Source organism: Cololabis saira, chromosome 6, assembly GCF_033807715.1.
Source record: "Cololabis saira isolate AMF1-May2022 chromosome 6, fColSai1.1, whole genome shotgun sequence".
Taxonomy (NCBI): Eukaryota; Metazoa; Chordata; class Actinopteri; order Beloniformes; family Belonidae; genus Cololabis; species Cololabis saira.
The window spans coordinates 19664181-19691047 of record NC_084592.1 but is presented as its reverse complement, the minus strand read 5'-3'; the positions used below and the strand labels follow the sequence as shown (position 1 = coordinate 19691047).

Genomic DNA, 26867 nt, shown 5'->3' with positions numbered 1-26867 from the left:
GGTGAACAATGGAGAACCAGAGAAGAAGAGGGTTGAGAGTGAGAGGAGGACGACATAGAGGAGTAGGTAGACAGAGAGAAGGAGGCGGAGGACAAGGAGAAGATCAAGGTGGAGGAGGAGGGAGAGGAAGAGGAGGACAAGGTGGAGGAGGACAAGGAGAAGAACAAGGTGGAGGAGGAGGGAGAGGAAGAGGAGGACAAGGAGAAGAACAAGGTGGAGGAGGAGGAGCAGGAGGAGCAGGAGGAGGAGGAGGGAGAGGAAGAGGAAGAGGAGAAGAACAAGGTGGAGGAGGAGGTGGAGGAGGCCCTCTGGCCAGATAGAAACCAGAGGCATGATGGAGGGGGGGTTTGAGCAGGCCAGTTCACAGTACATTTACGTCCAAAAATGTATAAAAGAAAAATAAATAAAACATTTTTTGGCTGCATATGTTTGTGCTGTTTTATGTTTGACTATGACAAAAGTAGGCCTACACAGTAATCTTCCAAAAAGATAAATTGATTATTCTCAATAGTCATTGACATCCATGTGTGTTCCATTTCTATGATTGTGTTTTCAGTTTTGCACTTCATTGTGCTGTGAATGCTTGGTGTGTGTGCAGTAAATGCTTAGTTGTGTGTACCAAATGAATGGTATGTGTGTATCATTTGAAAATATGGCTGTGTGTACCAAATGAAAACATGAGCTCCATTTTGGGAACAGTTAAGAGATTTGATGGAAAAGAGTCTTCCTGGAGAAGAAGTGACAGGGTTTAGCATTTTGTGTGTGATGTTTTCAGTTTTGTGTGTGCAGTTTTGAGAATGCCGTTAGGTTGTGAAAAACGTGTGTTAGCAATTGTGAAAAACTGTAATCATAGTTTTGAGTGTTTGCCTGCACTTGGCAGTATGCATACCTCTGGTGCAGGTGAATTGGTCTGTTGCCAGTGTCCAGCCTGAAGGGCAAGCACACGAGTAGTATCTTGGTCCAACAGCAGAGAGCAGGCAGATGTGTGTACAGGGACTTCTCAAGCAGTGATTTTCCCCTTCAAATGTTCAAAAAACACACACGCAAACACAAGCACACGTCCAAAGAGAGTCAGCTGAGGAACCATCACCTTCACAATTTGCTGCACATTTACAACATTCAGCAAGTTCAGCAATTAGCATAATGCATCAGAGGTTCCTTTTATATTTGTCGCATCTGCCGTACCTGTTGGCTGCCTGGCCGGGTGCACTGCCACCAGACCCATAGGCTGTGGAAGGTTGAACAGCATCACTGTCTGGTTCTCCCCATGCCACTTATGAGCTCGCATCACTCGGTTGATGTATCTGTCGGTCCAATAGACAAAATCCTCAAAAATGGTAATTGCGTGGGGGTGTTGCAGTACCTTTTCATAGAGAGTAGCAAAAGAACAAAAGGTGTGTCTCACACATGCTATTCAAAAAAAAAAAAAAACATCTCTAGATTACTAACATAAATAGTATAAATTCTACTATGTCATACACTTACCAGGTCGCTGGCCAAGACTTGTTTCCTGTTGTTGCCATCATAATCGCAGTAGTCGATGAAATCCAAGTAGGCGTCAGCGAAGTATAGTAAATTATTTGGATAGTCTATGGTCAGACCATTGGGCCAGTAAAGTTTACTGCTGATGATAACGGTCCTCAGTTTTCCATCCATGCTTGCCCTTTCAATGCGGGGGTTCCTGCCCCAGTCGGTCCAAAACATCAGATGAGCACTGCAAAAAAAAAGTTTTTTTTTACTGAAAATTAGTGAGGATAAAATACACGAGCAGCAATCAGGTTAAAAATATACATATTTCTAACCTGTCTCTTGGGTCCAGCACAAGGCCTCGAGGGTTGGTCACATTTTCACTGACTAACACGGTCCGATGGGTGCCGTCCAGCTTGGACACTTCAATTGTCTCCAGCACGTAGTCAGTCCAGTACAAGTTCCTGCCCACCCAGTCCACGGCGAGGCTCTCTGTCACGGTCACTCCACTCTCGAATATCTGTTTGCGACATGCTGACTCATAGTTTAATATGTTTAAGAGTGAAAAATACCACAAAATATAGAGCTGAGTGTAATACAGAACACATTTTAGTCCACTTTGTCTCACCACAGTTCTGTCACTGCCGTTTTTGTGAGAACTCCAGATTCTGTCCTGGCTCGTATCGGACCAATACACCCGGTCAGTGACGGAGTCAAAGTCTAAGGCCACAATGTTGCGTCCGTCTCGAACCACGGACCGGACAACATTGGGATGAGCGGTGATGTCATCTTCCACAATCTGATTTCGACTGGCCACGAGCAGGAACGCCTGTCGAGAATCTGTAAACAAACATCAAACCTCTGTTGCTTTATGTCCGCGTTAATTACCATGCTAATAAAAGCTCTTTTCAGTTTTTTTGGGTTGTTTTTTTTATTATGTGTGTATTGAGCCCAGCCATGCAACAAGCCTTTTAAATAGTTTCTACTCAAATGACAATCCTTTGGGAATGCACTTTAGTCCAAATAATGTCCTATTGTACTGCAAAGGCTTTCAGCGAGTTATCTGCAGGGAAGAGGAGCTCATGTCAGGCACACTCCCCATAAACAGCCCTTTGTTTGCCATTATGTCCTAATTACGCTGGTGATGGCCAGTTAGTGACATATATGTTATTGGTCTTATCTTATGAAATCAGAGCAGCAAAGAAAGACAAGGGAGAAGAAAGGCTGTGTCAGTCTTGCAGTCTGGAGGCCAAGACCCCCCTCCCCTTATTGTGGCTCCTTCCCAACAGCTGGTGGAGTGGAAATAACAGAGATATGCTTCATACGCAAAATTTGTCTCAGCTGAAATCCCTGAAGGGCTCATAATAAAAGCCTTTGACTCCACTGTGACATTATAATCTGTTATCTAAACCTCAGCTGGGAGCAATTAATTGGACACACAGAAGGTTTAATTGACATTTCTCCTCACCTGAGGCCTTGCAGGTACGCTGATCTGCTTCCAGAGTGTAACCATCCTGGCAATGACAGCGGAAAGAGCCTCTCTCGTTAAAACAGTGCTGGCTACATAGTCCCGGGGGACGACACTCGTCTATATCCTGGCAGGTTTTGGAGTCATTGCTCAGCTGATAACCCACGGGGCACGTGCACTGGGCCCCAAATGGCCCTTGGATACAACCGTGTGTACAGCCAGCATTGTTGTCGGAGCAGCTCTCCTGATCTGAATTCAAAGCAGGAAAAGAAAAGTTTATGATTGAAAATTGTAATAATGCCATCAATATGTATGCTGTGTATGCTGCAATTAAAGGAGATTCGGCGACTGTTGAAAAATGAATCAAAGCTACTTGCAACACTTCTAACAATGATTGAGGGGTCGTTCCTACCTGGTAAAGGCTCATCTGAAAGTTGTGAGGAAAGCAAGAAAGGAAAATCACAGATCATTGTCAGGTTAATGCAGAACAAATCACGTCATGCTTGATTTTAACACAAGAATCCAAAGACAGGTGACATTTAACACAAATTTACTGTGAATTTCATGTTCATAAAATCCAAGAACAAAAAAAAAGTGAGCAGTTCAGTGAATGATCCTGTTTGTCGTGTGATGTGAATATTTTTCCCAAAACCGCATTGAAAGTAGATGCTGATGGACAAAAAAACACGTTCTCTGCTGAAGAAAGCAAACTTACTGCAAAGAGGAGACTCGTCGGCACCGTTGGGGCAGTCGGGAGTGTTGTCACACACCGTGGTGAGGTTGATGCAAACACTGTGGCCGGGGCACTGCCACTGCCAACTGGGGCATCGGAAAGGTGGCGTGGGACAGTCTCTCTCATCACTCATGTCCCTGCAGTCGTTGTCTCCATCACAAAGCCAGCTGCGCAGCACGCAGTTTCCATTATCGCAGCGGAAGAGCGAGGAAGGGCAGGTGCGAGGCCGGCAAGCCTGGTGTTCATCGCTGCCATCTTCACAGTCTGGATGACCGTCGCACTCCCAAGTAGATGGGACACAACTCCCGTCTGACTGGCACTGAAACTCAGTCTCGTGGTGGCACATCCCTGGAGGCCTGGTAGCTGAGATGAGTTAGGAGACACCACAAATGGATCATTCCAAACCAAATACAAATGTTCACATCTCACACAGACACAGGGCTGGGCGATATATCAAGATTTTAATATATATCGATATATTTTGAAACGCGATATGGTACGAGACAATATCGTTTATATCGAGAAAAAAAAAAAACTTTTTTTTTTATGATTTTGATATAGCTTATTTTGTGACAAATTGACTTGAATGTTTTTTTTTAGATTTGCACAAATGTTTTGTTATTTGCACAACTGTCAACCTCAGTGGAAAAGTCTGCCTGTTACTGTCTACATTGTATAAATTGCACAGTGTATTTTGATTTAATTGTTATGCAGGAAAGGGATATTTGTTTTATTTTATTCAAGAAGCATTTTTATTCTATATATGCAGGCAGTTTATTTTTATTTCATTTGTTTTATACATTTTGATATTGTGCAGAACTCTGTTAATAAAGGAACCTGTGTGACATTTGGCACGAGGCTTTGTATTAAAACATCTCTGAAGCTAACAGAGATGCTATGCTATAATGCTTTGGGGGAAACCCCAATTAAGGCACAGAAAAAATATCGATATATATCGAGTATCGCCATTCAGCTAGAAAATATCGAGATATGACTTTTGGTCCATATCGCCCAGCCCTACACAGACAGCTTCTATAATACTTACGACAGTGTTGCTCATCTGATCGATCACTACAATCAAAGACCCCATCACATCGGTAGAAGGAGTTGATACACTGGTGACCACTGACACACTTGAATTCAGTCACAGTGCAGTTGTAGGCTAAAAAAAAAACATAAAAACAGCAGCGTATGGTCACCCTAACTTCATGTAAAGTGGATGCATCAGAAGTAAGTACAATATTACATCAGCAAATTCCTTGCATGTATGTCTAATATGGAAAGCCACTTACTGCATCCCTGCTCATCTGCTCCATCCACACAGTCCCTGTCCCCGTCACAAACGTAGCTGGGGTCTATACAGCGGTGGTCGGGACACTGAAACTGTCCTGGATGGCATGTTCCTCCCAGGTCTGTCAACACAAATCGTTGTACACAAATCAGTTTGATCAAACATAATTAACTTGTCATGTTTTTATTTTTCTTTAAACCAAAAAGACGTATCTTTCTCAAAAAATGTTATTGATAAATGTTGTTTTTTTGCCAATGTATTTACTAGTACCGCTACTTTAAAGAATATAAGATACTTGTTGCATGTTCTGCATTCAGAATTAACGAAACAATTATCAGATCTTTTTTCAGCTTTCTGTAAATACTTACGGCAGTTGGCTTCATCTGAACTGTCCCCACAGTCGTTATCAGTGTCACAACGCCAGGTATGCGGGATGCATCGGTGGTTGGCACAAGTGAACTGATTGGTGGGGCACGTTCCAGGGATTTTTGTCGGGCAGTTGATCTCATCACTGTTATCAAAGCAGTCATTGTGGCCATCGCAGCGCCACCCTGCAGGCACGCAGCGCTGATTGGCACAGGTGAAGGCAGAGGGCGAGCAAGTGTTGTCTATGAAGAAAAGAAGAGAAGAATTTATTATAAAACATCAGCATTACTTGGACAGATTGCAAAAGTTTTTACTCTGATTAGGTCAGGTCAGACCAATCAGCTGAATAAAAACTAAATCAAGTAAAATGAATTACTGTTAATTCCACAGCTGACTTCGTCGCTGTTGTCATGGCAGTCGTCAACACCATCGCATCTGTAGCTGCTTGGGATACATTTGCCGTTGCCACAGGAGAAGGAATTGGCTCCACATTGCAGCGTGGGGGGCTCACTGGAAGGGTCGTCGACACACGTTTGCTGGTTAGGAGACAGCTTCATGCCGTACGGGCAGCCACACACCCTCTGCGAGTCCGGGGCCGGGAAGCAGAAGTGGCTGCAGTCGCCGTTCGGATTGGCCTGCCTGTTGCAGAAGTTGGAACCTGAGAAAGGGAAGGGAAGGGTAATTAACGGGAATGTGTCTGACAAGTGCGAGCTGCAGCTTTGCACGAATGGTGAAAGAATACTGACCAATCTGAGAGTTGGAGTTGAAAGACTTGACATGCATGATGTGGCTGATTCCTCTTCTAATAATGACCATCTCCCCACCGTCCGTCTTACGCACGCGCACAATGCCGCCCAGGCGCCAGTCAGTAAAATATGCATACCCTTCACATAACAGAGCACAACGTGTCTCACTTTATCTTTCATCACTTCCTGTCAGCAGTAACTGACATGATAGTAATTGAAACAGAACCAGAACAGACCACAGCCAATATCATATAAACTGAATGTTTGAGAAGGTTATAGTAAAAGCCAGGTCTTACCTTCAAAGATGGTGAGACCAAATGGGTGAGAGATTTGGGTTATCCGGTCCAAAGAGAGCCTGTTTTGCCCATGAAAGTTGCTGTGCTCAATTTTGTCAAAGAAAGCATCCACCCAATACAGACGCATGGAGCTGGGTGGAGTTCAGAGCAGGAGGACACGAGGGTTAAAATAAACACAGAGACATAAGTATCACAGCAGGGAAGATGAAAAAAACTCATTACTATAATAAATACAGTCATTTATGAGGAAAAATGTGCTTGAATCCTTAGAAAATTGAAGCGAGAGTAAAAGACAACTGGAGGACTGTTCTGTTTGGCTCTTAGATGTAAGTAATTTGGCTCACCTCCAGTCGATGGCTAGGCCATTCGGCCAGCCGAGAGTCGTGTTTACAATAGACACGGCATGTGACCCGTCCCCCCAAGCCCTCATGATCTTCGCCGGTCTGTACCAGTCAGTCCAAAAAATATACCTGTTGAGGCAAAATTAACAAAGAGACTCAATCTCATATTTAATTCAGAAATGTTCCAGCTTAAGTGCCGCTAAACAGCATTCTGTGTGAAGTTTTTATGTAGAGTTTACTTTGAATATTTCTGCAATGTAGAGCTTTTCCTATTTAAGCCAACTTCTTAGTGTTAACTACAATACTGCCCTTCACATTGAGCTAATCTCAACGGTTGGAAACAGAGGCCTTATGACTTTGAGACTATTGGAAATAACAGCTTGTTCTGAATAATAGTTCCTTTTTATCAGGTGGTGGATTATTTTTGGATAGTTGGAGAAACTCTTCTATTGATAAAAGTTGCATGGTCTATAAAGTAAAACATTTGCTGTATGATTAATAGTTCTTTATACTTTTAGGATGATTAAATATGTTAAATATGGTTTGTAAACTGGTTGAAAGCTCAAAAGCTCATATACTATATATCAGGCAGCCACATGGGGCTGTGAGCAGGAATATTACCCTTCTTAATAATATCATTAGGCAAATTTGAGTCATACTGATTTTCTTCCAACCAACAAAAGTTTAGTGTAACTTCTGTTTTACTTTTTAAATGCATTACAAACTCCTTGAACAGTTTGTGGTAAGCACAATTGATTTTTTTTCTTGCTTCAAGGAGTAACAGTTGCAAAAATGTTGATGTTTCTCAAGTGTTAACACTGACATACCCTATTAGAGGATGCACAACAATAGCTCTTGGGTTGTTGAGGTTATGTATAATGGCTCTCCTAGACTTATCAGAAATCTTCATGACGGATATGCTCCGGTATCGAGGGTCAGTCCAGTATAGGTTTTTTGAAATCCAGTCGTAAGCCAGGTCTTCCACTCCATCCACTCTGTTGGCTGCCAGTACCTCCCTTCCTGTGCACATCAAAGAAGTCGGGACACCATTTAACAAACAGATGAAATAGGAGCATATTTAAGCAAATAAGCTGTCAGCTTGCATTTTCCTCCGGTGGATCGGACAGAAAAAACTAGAGCAACTCCAAAAACAACATCACTGATCAGAGCAGCCGTGTTTCTATTCTTGTGTGGTGCGACTACTTCTGGATTATCTCACAATGCTACTTCCACGGCTAGGGTCATCTTTTAGAAATGAAACAACTGAAATGCTTGCTAAACCACTATAAATAATTGCTTTTCATTTTGGTACTTTCCATATTACTGTCTACTCCGTCCCCCATAGTACCAGCCGGCCCTATCAGACACTCCCTTAACTCCCCGTAATTCTGAGTGAATTACAGTATATGCTTAGAACGATATCATCAAAAGATGGAAGCAAAGAGAAAACTTAGAGACTCTACTAGATGTGTTTCCCTGTGTTACTGTACAGCTGCCATGCTGGGAATTTGTTACAGTAATTAAAACGTTTCACTCCATCCAGCTCAAGCAGCACAAGGTACTCACCTGTCCCATCCACCTTTTGCTTGTAGATAATATCTTTGGCTGTATCTGAGAAGAAAATCGCATCATCTTCTGCGCTGAAATCCACTCCAACGAAGTACGAGGGTGCTCCGGTGACGGGTAGTATGACGTCCTCCTGAGAGGAGAGGTTAAAAGGGATTCCTCTGATGGCCAGCTGGCTGGAAAACAGCAGAAACTGCCTCACAGCTGCAGGACAGAAGTCAGAGGATGGCATGAATCCAAACACCCATTTGAAAATATGATGGTAAGGTTCAGATAACGTGCTGATGCTGGAAACGAACCACTATGATTAAACAGTAACATTTTCTCTTACCTAAACATCGTTTGCCATCAGCATGGAGATCGTAGCCCATGCGACATTTGCAGCGGTAACCAAGTCCTCCATTATCACTCCTGTGACTCAGAACGCAGATTTGCTCACATCCACCTCTGTCTGCGCTGCACGGATTTGCCACTGGAGACACAAATAAGCCACCCAATTAAGATGTAAATGTATTAATGGATAGCCCCTTGAGATGAATCATCTCATTTTTGAGGGGGTCCAACAAAAAACATACAATACAAAAAAAAACACAATACAAAACAGTTACATACAGTACAACATACATAATACATACATAAGGCTCTCACACACAAACCCGCCAACACACCAGTCCCCAAGACAAGATTAATAATAGTCATTATCATCATCATTATGATACAGTATATGAAGAAATAGATACATTGTATATTAAATAAATAATACAAATAAAGTGAGAAGGCAATACCACTAGAGGCAACTACATGGTTTATTGAGGTTGGAATATAGTGAGTTTTTAAAGAGATGTATTAAGAAGATAATACATATGAAATGAATTCTGATCTTTAAAATATTTACAGTTTTGAAAAAAGTCCAGTTAAAATGCAGAAGTCCGAGCAGATTCAGGTGCATCTCTGAAAATTCGACTCCGATGATCTTACCTGTCGGCTGTTTCAGCCGGTGTATCACTGCCACACCATGTGGAGTCTGAGATGTTCTGTAGACTTCTTGAGCACTACTGTCAGTGAACTTATTAGCTTTCATCACGGCCATCTTGGTCCAGTCCGTGAAATAGACGCTGTGCTCAAACAGACTGATACCAAACGGGTGTGGGATCACAGCGCCTCCGTGGACAACAGTTTTTCTGTTAAAAACAAATGTTGGGAAAATTCGATTTTTTTAAAATAGTCTTAATATTTGCAAATGCCGCAGAATTATTGGAAATTTATCCTTTTTCTTTTTTTTAATAAGCTCATATGATAGACCAAAACAGAAAATACATACCTATGCAGACCATCATATGTTGCAGTTTCAATGTAGTCAAAGCGACTGTCAACCCAGTAGATGCGCTTGGCTTCTATGTCCAGTGTAATACCAGCAGGCCAGCCTAGTTTAGTCCTAATAATCCCATAGCGGTTAGTACCATCCATGAAGGCTCGCTCGAGGCCCGGTTGTCCATTTGCCGCCTCCCAATCTGAGAAAAACATATACCTGTGTAAAGAAAAAATAAAGATATTAAGCTGCTAGCTTTTGCCAAAGGAGGATCCTGACATGAAGACTGCTCAAGTGACCACACAGCTACATGATTACAACTACTGATCCTAAGAGAAAGAGTTCAAGGTCTTTTCTTTTTAATTAAGTATAGAATCTGCAGCTGTGTCTCTACACTACGTCTCCATATGGATGACTGAACATCCCACCATGAGAGCTATACATTAATCTAAGATTAGCAATTTCTGCATAGCCACCTGGCTGTCCGACTCTCTTGAACTATTGGATTACAATGAGGGTCATCACTTACATTGCTCCTCACTAATCTACCTAAGGCAATCTGTTAATCTCAAACACCCCCCCCCCACATTATTCCATGTCAGTGAAGCACAACACACACTGAAGGTGGGGACCGGGACTGAGCGGACGGATGAAAGGATGCAGAGTGGGACATGTGCTTACCCGACAGTAGGGTCCACCGCCAGTCCTCTAGGATTACCCAGGTTTTCAGTGATGAGCGTGACCCGGTTGCTTCCATCAAAGTCCACCATATCAATCCTGTTGACGCTTGCTTCCACTACATACAGTTTATTGTTCACCCAGTCCACTGCCAGATTCTCAGGGTAGTCAACCGATACATTTAAAACCACCTGCACGTTGGAGCCATCCATATGCACGGAAAACACCTGTACACAAAAGATGCCATTATTGTCAGGATGTTAGTGCTCAGGTGGTCACTTATAAGTAGATATATAGGAAACTGGTGGAGGTGATGCTCACAGTTGTGTATGTGTGAGTGTATATACATATATATATTTCCATGTGTTGACTCGTGACAAAAGTTGAAAATTCTCTGTTTATTTGCACAAGAAACTTCTCAAAAAATTCAGAACAATAAAAATAAAGAAGAAATAAAATATAAAGAAACCATGCTTGCTGGTTGCATGCTTATATTTCCTGCCATATGGCTGGGCGATTTTGGACAAAAATAAAATCCCGATTTTTTTCTCTGAAAACCCGATTTTCGATTTCGATTTCGATTTTTTTGGTAAAACTACAAAAGACAATGGAATAAATTGTTTCAAATATTTTATCTTTTTTTTTTCAAAGAAAAAAAGCAAACAAATTTCCCTATTGGGAATGAAGTGCAACTGAAAGATCCTGTAAATCTTCCTTGAGTTTAGTAAAGTGACAACATTAACAATTTTCTTGACCAAACAAAGATGACTAGAAGAGCTCTGTCTGTAATGCAGCCAGCTGCAAAAAAGGAAAAATCGATTTTCCGATTTCCTTTTTTTTTAAATCGATTGTGATTAATAAATCCGATTTAGATTTAAAATCGATTAATCACACAGCCCTACATATAATATTTTCAAAGCATGTTAATTTAATTTGAGCCATTCAAATCTGACACCATACTACCTACTATGATGCGACCGGTTACTAAGACTGGACGTCTGGGCACCATTGCAGCTGGCTGCGAGAGGAGAACTGCTTTTAGTAACTCGGCTTCTTTTGAAACCAGATCCAGACATCTAAAAAGCAGGATTTTCAGCTGACCTGTTTAAAGAGAAACTGAAGACATGAAATAGCCTGGAAGTTTAACCTTTGCGGTTGCATTCACATGCCCTGTTTGTGCTCTCCTTACTTTTAATCTGACATACTGCCATGGAGGTGGCTAATGGGCACTGATACCCAGTGAGAAGCATGTTCTAGCCTATCAGCTAAGTGGCTGGAAATTAAACCAATGAGCAGCACCGGACATTGGCTGAACAAGAATTTTTTTTTAAAGTATGCATATAAATGGACAGCGCCACGGCAGATAAATGCACCATGATTAGTTCAGACAAGATCAAGTTACAAAAATTGCACCCAGGTATGTGAACATCATACCTGCCTATCAGACAGGTTTCAAGATTAAGCCTTTTGGTGTCTATTACATATCTATTTCCCTTCATTATGAGCCAGCCACGAAGGGGCCAAAAACTATCCCATTATTATAGTATCAACATTGCTGATATTTCAAAGGATAACTAAAAGAATTTCATCTTGGCCAGCACCAGTCTAGTGCCCTATGACTGACATAGTATTAAGAAAAATGTAATAAAATGGCAAAAATGGAAATAAATAAATTGAAAAATACCTTATTTTGTATGGTATCAGTCCAGAAGATCATACTGAAATTATAGTGGAAGTCTACCCCCACTGCAATCCCTCTGTTCTGTGAATTCACTAAAGTACGTAGACTGTTGCCATGGATGTCGCCTATTAGCAGGTCTCTTCCATTGGAAAATATCAAGGAAGGAACTCCAGCTACAAAGAGAAATGACAAAGGAAAGCTTAGAAAGCACAGCATAAAAAGATCCTTGATTATGCACCATCTTACTAAAAGTTCAGTGGAAATTTACAGAATGCACCCCATAAATCAGGTGCCTGACTCAGACTAATGAAGGTGGACACTTTAAAGTCGCTATCACTACACACTTTCCTCACTAAAGCTAAAAGCAGAAAGGTCAGCCCCTCAGTCAACACTCTTTCTAGGTGCAACAAAGGCAAGAGACTAACTAAAAAACAACATTTAGCATGCAACAATGCACCAGAAAGAAGTGCAGACACCCTATACAGTGGTTGCCAAAAAGGAGAGGGGTCTGTGCTAATGCATGTCACTTAACAGATACCTCACACGCTCACAATCTAAACACGTTGCATACAAGGACACACTGTGGAAGTCGCACTCACTCGAGGCGTCAGCTCTACAGTATCTGTGCTGCTCCAGAATGTAGCCGTCCATACAGCTGCAGCGATGCGAGCCTATGCGGTCCTCACACAGCTGGTCGCACACTCCCCACATGGAGCAGTCATCAAAATCTTCAGAATGAGGGAATCAAAGTCACACAAAAGTGTCAGAATCTGGTTGCAGTTTGTGGTTACAAGAGCAAAACGGCAGTCTTTTGTTCTAGTATAGCTCGTGCACCCAACAAATAGCTCTAATGTTCCAAGATTATGTAGGAAACCGGAGATATAGAACAGATGGGACTTACTAAATCACCACTGTAGCTTTTTCTTTTTTTCTTTTTTAATCAAGTGAGCAAGAGTAAAACATTAACGAAACACAATACCTGTACATGAGCAACTGTCGTTGTTGTTGACAACGTATCCAGAAGGACAGGAACAAGTTCCTCCGTCTGGGGAAGCGTGACAGTGATGCTCACAGCTCAGAGATGCACATTTCCAGATACCTGACCAATGGAAAAAACATATTTGTGATGAGTAACTCCGTAGTGGCGCAGTTTTCTGTGGGATTACGTGAGATATAAGAACTTGATAAAGCACAACTTACTGCAGTTGCGCCCGGCTGTGGTGTTAGTTTCATCCTCTCCCTCGGGACAGTCAGTATTCCCATCACACAGCTTATCCATGGGGATGCACAGACCAGAGGAAGGACAGGGCCATTCGCCTGGGTAGCACTCCCGTGGTACGTTATCTGCAAACAAGATCAAAACTAATCATCTTTTCAGGCTCAAAAATAGAAAAAGGGAATACAACTATTAGAAAATGCTAGGCTAGTTTTAAATGTTTTTTTTTGTTTTTTTCTACTATTGGGTATCAAACACAGCCAGTGTGTGAAGGGTGTGATAAGACAAGGCGGATTTGTTCCCAAAGGAACCCCAATCTTAAGAAAATTGCGAATAGAACAATGTCACTTTAAAGTGATGCAGGGGAGTGGAGCGGCGGAGGGGGCTCAGAGGGATTCTGCAGCCCATCCTTTAAAAAACACACACGCTCTTCACAGCCATGTGGAGGAATTCTAAAGCCCTTTGGGGGGGCTGCACAATCTTGTACCACAAAGGGGCATTTGAATAACACACTTAAAGGAGTGCAGGCATAGTGTTTTGCTAGACCAAACCAACCATGGAGACCAAAAATGAATCAGGTTTCCACAGCTCCAGTTTTTATCCATTTAAGGACATTTAGCCGGTTAAATCTTCAAAGGCTTTTATTCCCAAAAGGATAACATTTCAACTACTGTATCCTTACCACAGCCCTTTTCATCTGCGTTATCCTCACAGTCATCCTCTCCATCGCAAAGCCACACTTGGTGGATACAACGACCGCTAGGACAAGAAAAGTAGTTCCCTCTGCATGTGGGATATGCTGCAAGTCAAAGCAAGAATTAGAGTTATTTGGTTTTTCCATCCGGGCAAATAAAGGTCATTAGACTGATGAAGTGGAGCAACATGGGCTACATACTGCAATTTATTTCATCACTTCTGTCTCCACAGTCATCATCGTGGTCACAGATGTAGCGTTGAGGAACACACAGTCCATTATGACACTGAAACAGACCCGAATTGCAGTGCTGTGCTAAAGAAAAAAGAGCAGAAAGGGACCGAAAGGGATTTATTCAGGGATGATGTCATGCTTTCGGTTGCACTGAACAAGTGTGAATAGTCTCTTATTAAAATTGACTGGCTGCTTACTGCAGTTTGCCTCATCAGAGCCGTCGCGACAATCAAGTATGTGATCGCACTGCTGCGTCCGGTTGTAGCAGGCTCCGTTGGAACACCTCAGCTCTGTACACTCGGGGTAATCTGTAAGATTAAAACATCCTCAGTCCAATGTTGTCCATTCAAATCAGCCTGACAACTGTGCTCTTTTCGGCTTTCAACACGTGAAAAGTCCTGTGAATGCCAAGAATAACAGACTAAAATTTAAAAGCAGCACCACAGCAGCAGCAGTTGCCACAGCATTCTTCATGCAATGCTGAGATTACCACAGTGTGCAGTGCCGTGAGTCTACCATGTCGGCACAAGAATGGAATAGTAGCTGAACCTCAGCTTGACTAATCCACCAAAGAATCTGCAATCAACCTCTAACAACAAGAAGCATATTGTGGCCCGTTCTGTCAGTCAGCGAGCCTCTTAATCTTAACAAATTGATTAAAATGCCACAGGAGCCTAAGATAAAGAAGAAAAAAAAAAAGAAAAAAAAAGAGGAAAACATCCTGAAGAAGACTTACGACAATTTCTCTCATCAGATCCATCTGAGCAGTCTGCCAGGTGGTCACATCGGTATTCTCCTGGGATGCACGCCCCGTTACTGCAGCTGAACTGGCCGCTGGTGCATGTCCTGCCAGCTAGGATCAAAAAGAAGAGGGATTTAAAGCTATTTTAACCAGCTTCTCTTATGCAGGTCTTAGTTTTATCTCATTCAAACTTAAATACTGTGACTTAGTAATCATGTTTTTGTTATAATTGCATAAATATGCTCTAATTTTCATGAGGCATTCATGAGTTAAGCTAAAAAGTTATATATACTTACGACAGTGTTGCCGTTCATCTGAACCATCTTCGCAGTCTTCCTCGTCGTCGCACACCCACACATCTGGGATACACTCACCATCACTCAGGCACTGGAAATGACTCTCATCGCATGTTACCTGAGCTGTCAGAATAGACACAGGCATGTCATTATTCATACTAACTCCACCTGGATAAATTAAGGATCGCATTCTGCAACCGTTATTAATAATTTGTGCTTTTTTTCACTTTCTTTGAAAATGAAGCAGAGATAATATTTATGTATGTTTAAAAATACAAAAATACAATTCATACTTAAGAGCACATTTTGCTCATAGCACTTACTCTTAGCAGGGATTAAAATGCGATAACCTAAATGTTTATTTCGCACAAAATAATTGTTATATAGTGTGAAATAGCTTACACCTATCGAGCATCATGCTGAATATTTTTTCCGTCTTATGACCACTTAAAAAAAGAAAGTATATCTTCCCTCAATTCTTAAGTTTTACACATCAGGAAATGGGGAAAAAATCACCCTCAGATGAAGAGCACATTACATAAATGAAAAATCACAAGACTTCTGTAAACTAAACATAGACTTGGGCACATTTGTAGTCACTGATTATATCAAAGTATACTTGTGTTAAATATGAGGCTCTATCCGTCCAACAGCTACTGTAAATCTGGAGTGAAACTGTATTATGGCAAATATTCAGGCAGATACAAAAGAGAATGGCTGAAAAATAAAAGAAATTGATGGTGATGCGACGACCAATTCAAAGACTGGAAGGACCTCCACTTGACCGAAGTGTTTTGGTAGGACCACAACAGAGCTTTGTATAAATGAATGCCTGCAAGCCTCAAAAAACTGAATGAACACTGTACAGTGTAATACAGGAAACAGCAGGAAGAAGCTCCTCCTCAGCAATGTGAGAAACTGGAGTTACTATTTCAGGTTATTGCTGCTGAAGATGACAGCACGAGCTACTGAATCATTGGGTGTACATACAGTAGTATTCATTAAATACTTAGCTACACCATGTAATACGTGACTTGATGATGTTCATCTGAAGTTGTATTTAGCCCCATTGATTTTTTTTCCCCATCCTGATACAAAAAACCTTTTAAAATGGCATAGGTGTACGGTTTTTTTCCATTTTCTTTGACCTGATGTATCGTACTCACATACGAGTAGGGCTGGGCGATATGGACCAAAAGTCATATCTCGATATTTTCTAGCTGAATGGCGATACTCGATATATATCGATATTTTTTCTGTGACATAATTGAGGTTTCCCCCAAAGCATTATAGCATAGCATCTCTGTTAGCTTCATTTTTTCTGAGGCAAACCTTTAAAAAAACAGTCAGTTTTAATACAATGCCTCGTGCCAAATGTCACACAGGTACCTTTATTAACAGAGGTCTGCACAATATCAAAATGTATAAAACAAATTAAATAAAAATAAACTGCCTGCATATATAGAATAAAAATGCTTCTTGAATAAAATAAAACAAATATCCCTTTCCTGCATAACAATTAAATTAAAATACACTGTGCAATTAATACAATGTAGACAGTAACAGGCAGACTTTTCCACTGAGGTTGACAGTTGTGCAAATAACAAAACTTTTGTGCAAATCTCAAATAAAACATTCAAGTCAATTTGTCAAAAAATAAGCTATATCAAAATCATAATTTTTTTTTCTCTCGATATAAACGATATTGTCTCGTACCATATCGTGTTTGAAAATATATCGATATATATCAAAATCTCGATATATCGCCCAGCCCTACATACGAGTACATGCAACATAATGGGTAACTCACGGCAGTCGTGCTCATCGGAGTCATCTACACAGTCGGACGTCCCATCACAGTGCCAGTCACCAGGTATGCATCGTCCGGTCCCACAGCGGAACTGCCCCAACTCACAACCTGCACATAGTTAAAGTTGTATGAAATTAACTACTTGATTACAAGCCTTCCATTATTTATCTTATTCAAACAAAATGTGGTACAGTTAAACATATGTAATGAGGCATATGGAAAAGTTGGGCAGGAGAGCCTTCCTCTGATGAAGCGTGCGGTTAACCGCATGGACAAGCCTTGGAGACAAGCGTGCCAGCCAATCCGCCCCCCCAATCCCCCCAGGACGTTACACAACCTTCACTGCACTCTTCACGAGCCTGCTTTTGATGTTCGCACAAAGTGGCATCTTTAGAGATAAGGTACCACCACTCTACCTTCCCTGACGTCTTCCAGGAGAGATTGATTCAGGCAGCATAGTTCAGGGGTAAAAGCACTCCATCAGGCCCAATCAAACAGGAATGTGCAATTCTGACGGTTTCTTTGACAGCCTGATTTATGGTGCGTGCTGTTCTTGTCTCGTCTGAAATGTAATTGGAATAAATAGTGGTACTGGGTGGTACCACAAACATGCAAACTCTCCACAAGAAGAGCTGTGAGGTGGTGATTGGTGGTGCATTCTTGGGGTTGGTGGTCTGTCTCTGTCCTGCAGCATTTTGAAAGATTCTTCCTCCTCGCTCAAATATCTTCAAGCACTTGCAAAATATTGAGATTTGTTATCTCTTCTCAAATGCACTGGTAATATGCTTACCTATGGCACCCATTTAGGTAGAACAACAACTTTTGCCCTTGACCCTTCATAATATAGGTTGTAAAAATATATTAGCAGTAAGATGTACTTATGTTATGTAGTGTTTTAAAGATAGACTACTTTCACAAATGTTGACTCATGCTGCGGCACTAAAAGTCTTGTGTACAGTTATTTTAAAATAGATGTAGAATTATCTGAATCCTCCAGGTAAATAGGACACATGCAGCCTAGGTCATTGAGGGTGGCAACTTAAAACCACGTGTGCCAAAGAGAAACCAATCTGCTACAGGCCTTCAAATACAGCCAGTGTTTCCTGCTAGCATTACTTCTGGGAAAGGTGACAAGATACAGAACACTGACGCTGAAGCTTTCAGCAGCACTATCCTACAGCACGTAAGAGCTCTACTTACAGTCTGAAAAGCATGTTGTTTTTGTTCTTTATCCTAAAGTTTCCGCCTTCAGCCTAACAAAGTCCCCAATGTGACAGCGTGAATCGGTGTTGGTTAAGGTTGAAAGCAAAGCTGAATGTTGTAAACCTGCAATCAGAAGATGTTTAGTCTTCGCCTGGTGATCAGTGTTTTTCTACTAGTGTTTAAGTCTTTTGTGTAATTTAATGTTTTCCTTTCCCTTAATTAGCAACATAAAACCCCCAGCAGGAGAGTGCACGGCTCTATCTGTTGATAACGATAAGGACGCCCTGCTATAGCCCGACAAAGAAGAGCAGAAGAGAGATTTTCATTAGAATGAGGCACCACTAACGCCTTAAACCCTACTGTGAAATCACAATGGTACAAAAGAGGTAGCAAACTCATAACTGGAAGTGCAGCCCTAAATGAAAAAAAAAAGAAGAAATAAAAGTCATTTTAGAGGTGGACAGTACAGTAAGCTTTACTTCCTGCACAAGTCAAAGAACGCAGAGCCGAGCCATCAAGAAAAACACCTGTCTGCAGCTATGAAAACAACTCTTTCTTGTCATGGAGGGCGCATAACAGATGTCTTCAAGCGTTAATCAATCCTGTCTTGTTTTGGCGCAGCCCTCTGCACTCGATGAATGCGTGTGGAGAAAAGGTTGAGAAAACGGCTGCTGGCAGAGTGAGACGCAGGGTCCCTCCATGCTGTCAGAGCGAAGTGCTCCTGCCTATTTCATATGGAAATCAATGCAGCAGAATGCAGTCAATTGCCAAACAAGTGACTTTGGCTCTCACCGCTACAATCAAAAGCAGCTAAAAACTGAGGGGCTTTGGCAGTGACATGGGAGCAAAAGGGAGGCATAAATAGATTGGAGAATAATGCCTCGGTCTGGAATGAATTGAAGAATACTCAAAAACTTTGGAGATTGTCAAAACAAAAGAATTATTTAAAAGAATCATAAATTAAGCTGTCGCAATTCAATAAGAGAGACAACTTAATTTGTCTTTCCTTTGTACAGTGAGTCACAGCTCACCAGAAGCTAAACTCCACCCTCGGTGTCTCAAAAGTAGACCGGAGGAGTTACAAAAGGATTTGATTTCGATTTGACTGGAGTGTATTCTAGTTTATAACGCACTGTTACTCTTGCACAAGGATTTAGGTTCCTTCGCTGGAAAGACGCTGGCATGCGCAAGGTTTTATTTGCACGTGCCAGTCTCAAAACATTTGAACACAAAGGAAGACATTCTTACGGTTGTCACAGGCTAAATATAGTTTTTTTTTTTATCAAATACACAGATCAGTCTCTACATATTACCAAAATTCAATTTTATTTATCTTTTTTTTTAGTTCTATATAAGTGGACAGAACTCTTTTATTTAAAAACTTCATAACACCATAAAAGTCCTTACCATGCAGTTTGTTTATTATTAAGGTCTCACGTGCTAATCATTAATGAAGAGTCCATCTTCATTTACGAACTAAAAATGTGTAAAACAGCAAAACTATCAGAGGATAGTTAATGAACCAACCCCATGAAATCTCTCCGGACTGTCACATTAGCCATTGATGTCAGTGTAAGCGGTCAGCGAGGCCTGGATAATGTGCTCCAGAAGGTCATGGAAGAAACTATTATCAAACTAAAGGATTTTTAAGGAGGATCAACCAGATTAGAGAAAGTCACCCTGCCCCCTCGTAGCAGAACAGCGTGAAGTTCAACCAGTTTCATACTTTAAAGTGACATGTAAAAATCTGATCAACATATCAACAGATGGCCTACCGGAAGAACGGTCAAGATCGTGTGCAGGTTTTACATTGGATTCAAAACCCGGGTTAAAGAGAAGTGCATGCCAGCCAAGCAGGCTACACTACAGTCTGTTAATCATAATGAATATTACATTAATGATCAATGTGAACGTGCTGACCAAGTGTGATGACAGCGGGCTTTTAGTCAAGTCATCACTTTGTGCACTTCAGCTGTCATCGGCAAAATTTCATCCACAATATCTGCAGCTCCCCACATTCAAAGCAAAGAGAATTCCTCAGAATGCAGCAGTACCAACTCCAACACAGTTATATTGCCTTTTCAACATTGGCTGTCCACATTTTCTGTTTTTATTTTCCTTGTATATCTCTGTCAGATAACAGATATCTCAGATATCTGTATATCTCTAAGCCAGTGAGGAAATGTGTTGGATATTTCATAACAAGTAAGAATGCCTAACAAGAAAAAATGTTTAAGTGACCCTGCTATTGAGACATTTTCCCCCTAAACTCTTGAAATGCTCCTTCAGTAGAAATGATTCCTTTCTGCGGCAGCTGCAGTGTAATTAGTAGCTTGATTCACACTAAGGAGCTTACATACTAAGGGTTGAGCAAAAAGAAAGCAGATTACAATTTGAGAAGCAGGATCTAGCAGGGCAAACACAACAGACAAGCATGACACTGCCATATATAAAAAAAAAGCAGCGTCTGAGATTTCTGTCTCTCTCATTTGTTTATTTTCATTATTTTTAACTTTAAAAAAGGAAGCTCTTTCTAGAGCCAGGATCAAGCTTGAGCCAGCAGTTTTCCGTGTGTAAAATCTGGTCCACTGAGCGAGATTTGTACCAGCAGCTCTCAGTCCTTGCAGATTGTCTGTAAGTCACATGCTCTTTTCTGTTACCTAGCAACAGTAAAGCTCAGGCAAAAGTTCCTCAAGAGAACTTCCAATCTGCCCGAGGACGGCTTTGTGCTCAACCTTTAAAGTAACACTATGAGGTAAAACATTTAGTCGTGCAGCCAAATTTACTTAACTTTGTGGCTGCTTCAAAACACAGCAGATGTTATTGTGTTTTGCCTTTTAAAGCAGTGGCTTTTTAAACAACCAAGCAGTTTAGGTTAGGTTAGGTTAGGTTTTTCCCATATTCTGTTGATTTATCCTTTTATTACTCAGTGAAAACATACTTTAGTTATCTATGGCCTAACTGATCAGTAATTCCACTGAAATACTTCTGTTTGGTAATGATGAGCAACAAGTGGCTGAATCACTTGTAACTCTGCAGTTACTCATTAAATCATTCAGCTGTACAGATTAAAAAAACAAAAAACTTTTGAATTAAAAGAGAAAAAAGAGAGAGCCATAATCACTGTACTCACCCTCAGAGTGGCACCGTCTACAGCATATAAAAAGGAAAAAGAGTTGAAGTAGCAATGCCCTCCACATTCTGGCTGGTCCGTCCAGCTCCGCTGTGCAGATGGAGGAGCTGTAGGGACTGAGCCTGGGATGCTGTTGCTTTCCTCTGTCTTTCTAGGCCTGCTGGTTGATGAAAAGGGGCGTGCACAAAGGCCAGGACTACAACCCCCCACCACCCCCCCAACCATCACCAGCCTCGGCCCGCTGGATAAATCCCTCTGGCCCTGGAATCTGCATAATACCATGCAGGTCCGACTTGTCCCGAGTGCCAGTGATTTTACACTCTCAGCGGGCTGCACGCGTTGGAACCAACAGAGCCGGTGCTTGGGAGACCAGGAATGTCTGGGGGGGAATAAATAGGCATATAAATAAATGATTAAAAAAAAAAAAAAAAAGATACATAGATAAAATGAGAGTACAGACGGCCCAGGCAGGGCTCAGAATCATAACAGGGTTAAGTTATATAAAAGTCACCATTAAAATGTTATTTAATAATTCATATATAACATTTAAATTAGCGACAGGGGACTCGCAATTACCATTAGTCATGCTAATCTTTTCAAATAAATAAATAGATAAATAAAAGCTTATCAGCCCCCCCTAGTGGCAGAACAGAAACAACATCGCACCTGCCTGCACGGCATCAATTCAGCTGTGATGGTCGTTATAGCAACCAAACAACAAACGCTTAATAACTTTGTAAACGCAGATACCAGCTTTGCAAATAAATAATAGTTATTTTGCCTCGCAGATAGTAAAAAAAATGATGACTCCATAGGAAAAGGCAGAAGATTTAATGAATGTGGAGGTCAACGTCATGGAGGTATGTAAAAAATAAGAAATTAAAAAAAAAAAGGTAGTCGAAACCATCTAGTTATTCTTCAACTAACCGGGCAAATATTTTAATTTCTCATTAATATCAAATGCTTAACTTTCATTGATAACACAGAGCAGCATTAAAAATGTTTATTTTGTTGAGTTAATTTAAAAAAGCTAAATTATATTGGCACGAAAATAAGTTTACAACCGTCAACAGCCTAGAATTGCATGTCAGTTTAAAACATGTTTCAAAAGATTTATACCAATGTTTAATATCAAATATTGAATAAATTGTACTCTTGAATGCTAATTATCGACGAGTAGGTATATGTCTGTTAAAACCTGCTAAATAATTGTTTAAGGCAAAGTGAAGATAAAATAACGAGATTATTTCTTGCATCAATACTAATGCTAAAGCATTTTTGAACGCTTTTGGAGGCTTTCTTATGTATAGATACACGTGCATTCACATTAAAAACGGTGTTAAATCTGTTTAATTATGAAATGCCAACCTTGAAAAAGAAAAGAAAAAGGTACTGCAGGCCTTTCTGTAGGAAAGTATCTGTGACAGCACCACAATCAGGATGGGTAAATGTCTCCAGCAGTTGGGTTGAAAGGTAAACTATGAATAACACTATTTAAGACAGTGCTTCTTTTCATTGCAGCATATTGACAGTATTCAGAAATCACCAGAGGATCCCCAAAGCTTTCTTGATGAGGACTTATTAGACAAGATGATGCCGCAGTCCAGGATGGATGAAGATACACAGTTGATCCACATCCTGAAGCTGAGAGCAGATGAGCTGATCGTACGATATCAAGCCCTGCAAAAAATCAACACTGAGCTTGAGGACAAAGTAGCCCTCTGCAACACAGAGCTGGACCACGAAAGAAGCAGATCAGCATTATTAGAAGAAAGATTTACAACTTTAGCCTCAAACAATCAATCAATCATTTCTTTCATGGAAGAGCACAAAGAACAGAATGTCAAGTTAAGGCAAGAAAACAATCGGCTACAGTCTGAGAACAATTCACTTTTTTCACAAAAGTTGCATCGCGGGGAACTTTTAATCCAAAATCTCAAAGAAGAGATCAAGATGCTGAGAGAGAAACTTACAAACAATGAAAATGAACACAGGTACGTTTCTCAAAATTATTTATCAAATAGTTATTCATCAGTCATGTGTCAAAAATGTTCATGATTCTAAAATGTCAATTCATACCTTTTGATGTATATGTGTTATGTTATTACTTCTGTGGATGCTGAGATAGAAAAATTGCTAAAATGTTTGGGGGCGTTGGGAATTTGTAATAATTTTTTTCTTTTTTTTAAACCCTATCTATTGAAAAAATAAGTAAGTTTAAGCACTTTAAGATTTTTCACATCTGTTTTATATAATTCTTCCTACTGCTAATCTACATTATGTTAATACTAAAGGGAGAAATTATCTGAATCTGAGTCCAAACTCCAAGAACAAGCAGCTCAGCACAAAGTCAAGGAGGCATCGCTTCTCACTCAGTATCATGATGCTCGCCAGCAGCACGCAGATGCCGTGGAAATGAGTAAAGGTATGTTTACGTGAGCAGTCGTGTCATGTTGCTTCAGATAAAGCTGTAATCTTTGGACCTCCTTTTCACTTTCAGATTTGAAGCTTAAACTAGAAGAAGCACAAGAACAGCTTGCTTTGAAGGAACTCAACTTTAAGGAAAGCATAACAAACCTCACCAAGGAGAATGACAAATTACTGAATTTGACAATGGAAAGAGGCAAAGTAATACAGGTGAATGAAGCATAATTATTTTGTCCGCACGAACATCTCACGTTTAATAAAAGGAAACAACTGGTGTCTCTTTTTAATTACGTGCACATTTGTATTTCATACAGGAGAAACAAAAACAAATCCAGCAGTTGGAAACAAGGTGGAGAGATGAGAAAAAAACACGGATTGAGGCACAGGACAGGTATTGTTAAGTGATGTGTCTCCTGTTTGGATTCCATCAGGTAATACTGGAAATAAATTTACTGCAAGGCCGTGCATTTTTATTACACAACCAGAAGATCAATATATAGTGGCCACATTTTGGTTAAGCATTGAGATTTGATACAGTTGTTTTTTTCAATTTAGAAAACTATAGTTTGTCTGATAGAGTTCAGATTTTCCGCCTTTATGTAAGGGGATTCCTCAAATCAAATTGGATGAAGGGTTTAGGAATTATGCAGAACCCTCTTTTTTGAAGATTAAAAAAAGGGAAACTAGATGACTGATTCATCTTTCGTTTTTCTTCAGTAAAGTAAGTAAAAGGGCTGGTGCTGATTTTTAACATTGAATTGGCATTTGGCGATTGTTATTTTAAACTACCTGATTCAGGGAATTCACTCCAAAGGCTGCAAAAGTAGAACAAATACATCAGAGAGAAGGTGAGAATACTAAAAGTGGTCAAATTAGGAGTTTGGTTCATCCTCAAAAATAATTGTGGATAAGATGAACATTTTACATGCAAATAAAATCTTAATTAGATTCAGGTAAGTGTGGAACCCCTGCAGGAGGTAGGTAAAGTCACTGTCCAAGTCTACCATAAAGAGAAGACTTCAGGTGAGCCATTCATACTGTGGCTTTCAAAGGGAATTCTTTTTTTTGTAATTCTTTGGAGAGGTCAAATCTAATATCAGCAAAAAAAAAAAAAGGGCGCCATACTCATACATCATCCATAAAACATGAAGGTGGTTATTTTTGTGTGAAATTTTCAGTTATAAAGTTATGGCTACAGTAGAAATCATGTTATTGACACTCGGTATGTGTTGCTTCCTGAAACCGGGCTATAATACTTCCCCCACTAATGTACTCAAAGTTATATTTGTCCTCTATTTTCTTCAGGTTTGAACTGGAAGCAGAAGCTGTAAATGCAGATCTAAGAGTCAAGTCCCTTGAGTCTGCTCTCGCCGAATCTACGAAAAAGCTTCACAAATTTGTTGAGGTCATTATATCTGCAGTATTAAATCATCTATAGTCAAGAATTTAAAAATGAGAACATGTTAAATGTGTTGTTTTTTTATTTTACAGGATTGTGATGCCTTTAAGGAACACAGTGGCAATCTCCTTAAACAGGAAAGAGAGCTGACTAAGAGACTTTGCGACCTAAAAATGTAAATCTTAACAGTCTGTAGGTGGCACAGCAACTTTTTCTTACCAATCTATAATAAAAGCGAATATCTTTCAGCAGGAATGTTTATTTGCTGAGTGGGATACAAACACTGAAATAAATCATGACAATGTTGGGATCCAGAGGGTCCACATCTGGATAGATGCTCATCAACAGCAAGGGACAGCACAGTGGTTGTGTGCAAGTGAGCAAAGGTTGCGGCCGTAGCTGGATCAGTCAGATCGTCAGCAGGTACTTCGATGGCCTGTAACAATCATTTAAGTATCAATATTCCAGACAATAGGCTGTGTTGATATGCAACTAGGTTATTATTTCTTCTCACTTGTACTGAGGTGATTGAGCCCTTCTTTGTGGTGATGATTCTCTCCTGCATTATGTCAGCAGAAGGGGAGCGACCCAGCAGGGCAGAGATCTAAAACATTACATACTCCGTCAAACAAAAGAAGTTCAACATTTTTTAACTGATTTGTATTTATCTATTTTTATTCAAATTTAAGACTTGAAAAGCCAAATGCAGGCTGATTCCATTCAAAAATATTTAAAAGTCTAATGGCAGTGCAAACCACAGATCCCGAATAAACCTGAAGATGTTGTCGAGAAAGACAAACACATCTGTCCCTCCCGATCACAGAAGTATTTAGCTACAGTCGGACCAGTAAGAGCAACTCTGCACGGAGGCTCGTTGATCTGGCCGTACACCTGCAGTACCTGAGGACGGGGATGACGCAAGTCACTCAAATGAAACAAACCCTGAACTAGATCATCTCATGGTAGGCTATAAGTAATTTCTAACAGTAACCACCACGAGCCTTGGCCACGTTGTTGATCAGCTCCATAATCAATATAGTCTTGCCATCACCACCAAAACATGTTTAATAGTAAGTTACGATGGTGTGTACATATAATAATCGTTTAGGACGTGAAGAAATGTACACACCGATCTTTCCACCTTGGTGTAGGGCGCCAGCAAAATCGACCTCTCTAATGCCAGTCACCATGATCTCTTGCTCCACACTCACGTCGGTAAACTCAGGGGCCTCGACGTGAATAGGTGCAATCCTGTCAAATTTAACCATAATTAATTTGTGCATGCAAATTAAAGTGGAAAAACAAGGGCAATGGGCAAATTACATCATCAATCCATGTATGTGCTTGTAACCCTAACTCTTTTTCTTGGCCCTCTTTTCTCTCCCCAAGGCATTACTCTTCTTACGCCTCTATAGCGTTAGGGCAAGTAGGCAATTGCATAAAAGTGGTCAGTGGCCTGCCGCCTGCACCTCTCTCTCCAGTGGCTCCCTGTTGTTTTGTCAAAAGCTATAAATTGTAATAAAGAAATTGATAAGTTACTTTTTTAACAATTCAATGTTCACTTTTCAATTCTGTGAACCTGAATACATTTTTAGGTTCACCATAAGAAAAACACAACAGCATACTTTTAAGAAATTGTATAGGCTTGACCCCTTGTAAGGAAAAAATATGTTTTGTGGCCCTCAACAAAAAAATTCAATTTCAAATTCAAAATTCAATTGGAAATATTGTGTACCCCTGGGTGTAGCTTCAATATCCCCACATGTTTATT

At 40.5% G+C, this 26867-nt stretch overlaps 2 protein-coding genes across 3 annotated transcripts in view; one reads left to right on the top strand and one right to left on the bottom strand.

The window, feature by feature from the left end:
* Window positions 1-21397, bottom strand: part of lrp2a (low density lipoprotein receptor-related protein 2a) — a 54800-nt gene extending 33403 nt beyond the window's left edge. Inside the window, exons 1-31 of one of the 2 annotated variants that reach the window (XM_061723549.1) lie at window positions 21271-21397; window positions 16935-17042; window positions 15125-15242; window positions 14823-14939; window positions 14284-14394; window positions 14054-14167; window positions 13841-13957; window positions 13143-13286; window positions 12922-13041; window positions 12542-12670; window positions 11946-12115; window positions 10265-10488; window positions 9596-9802; window positions 9253-9455; window positions 8606-8746; window positions 8275-8478; window positions 7536-7728; window positions 6712-6837; window positions 6368-6498; window positions 6072-6209; window positions 5702-5983; window positions 5328-5567; window positions 4961-5080; window positions 4714-4830; window positions 3651-4031; window positions 2936-3184; window positions 2096-2307; window positions 1803-1987; window positions 1486-1714; window positions 1186-1363; window positions 890-1018 (exon numbers count right to left, since the gene is read on the bottom strand). In XM_061723549.1, the coding sequence (XP_061579533.1) occupies window positions 890-1018; window positions 1186-1363; window positions 1486-1714; window positions 1803-1987; window positions 2096-2307; window positions 2936-3184; window positions 3651-4031; window positions 4714-4830; window positions 4961-5080; window positions 5328-5567; window positions 5702-5983; window positions 6072-6209; window positions 6368-6498; window positions 6712-6837; window positions 7536-7728; window positions 8275-8478; window positions 8606-8746; window positions 9253-9455; window positions 9596-9802; window positions 10265-10488; window positions 11946-12115; window positions 12542-12670; window positions 12922-13041; window positions 13143-13286; window positions 13841-13957; window positions 14054-14167; window positions 14284-14394; window positions 14823-14939; window positions 15125-15242; window positions 16935-16958 (5053 nt within the window). In that variant the 5' untranslated portion in view covers window positions 16959-17042; window positions 21271-21397. Of the gene's footprint in view, window positions 1-889; window positions 1019-1185; window positions 1364-1485; window positions 1715-1802; window positions 1988-2095; window positions 2308-2935; window positions 3185-3650; window positions 4032-4713; window positions 4831-4960; window positions 5081-5327; window positions 5568-5701; window positions 5984-6071; window positions 6210-6367; window positions 6499-6711; window positions 6838-7535; window positions 7729-8274; window positions 8479-8605; window positions 8747-9252; window positions 9456-9595; window positions 9803-10264; window positions 10489-11945; window positions 12116-12541; window positions 12671-12921; window positions 13042-13142; window positions 13287-13840; window positions 13958-14053; window positions 14168-14283; window positions 14395-14822; window positions 14940-15124; window positions 15243-16934; window positions 17043-21270 lie in introns of those variants that run through there. The other variant, XM_061723550.1, reaches the window with a different exon arrangement.
* A 727-nt stretch (window positions 21398-22124) lies between these two features.
* zgc:172182 (coiled-coil domain-containing protein 89) lies at window positions 22125-25275 on the top strand. Its single transcript, XM_061722912.1, has 7 exons — window positions 22125-22130; window positions 22792-23264; window positions 23565-23695; window positions 23771-23907; window positions 24012-24088; window positions 25003-25102; window positions 25189-25275. The coding sequence occupies exons 1-7, from the start codon at window positions 22125-22127 to the stop codon at window positions 25273-25275; spliced, it is 1011 nt and encodes a 336-aa protein (XP_061578896.1).
* Window positions 25276-26867: the final 1592 nt, after the last annotated feature.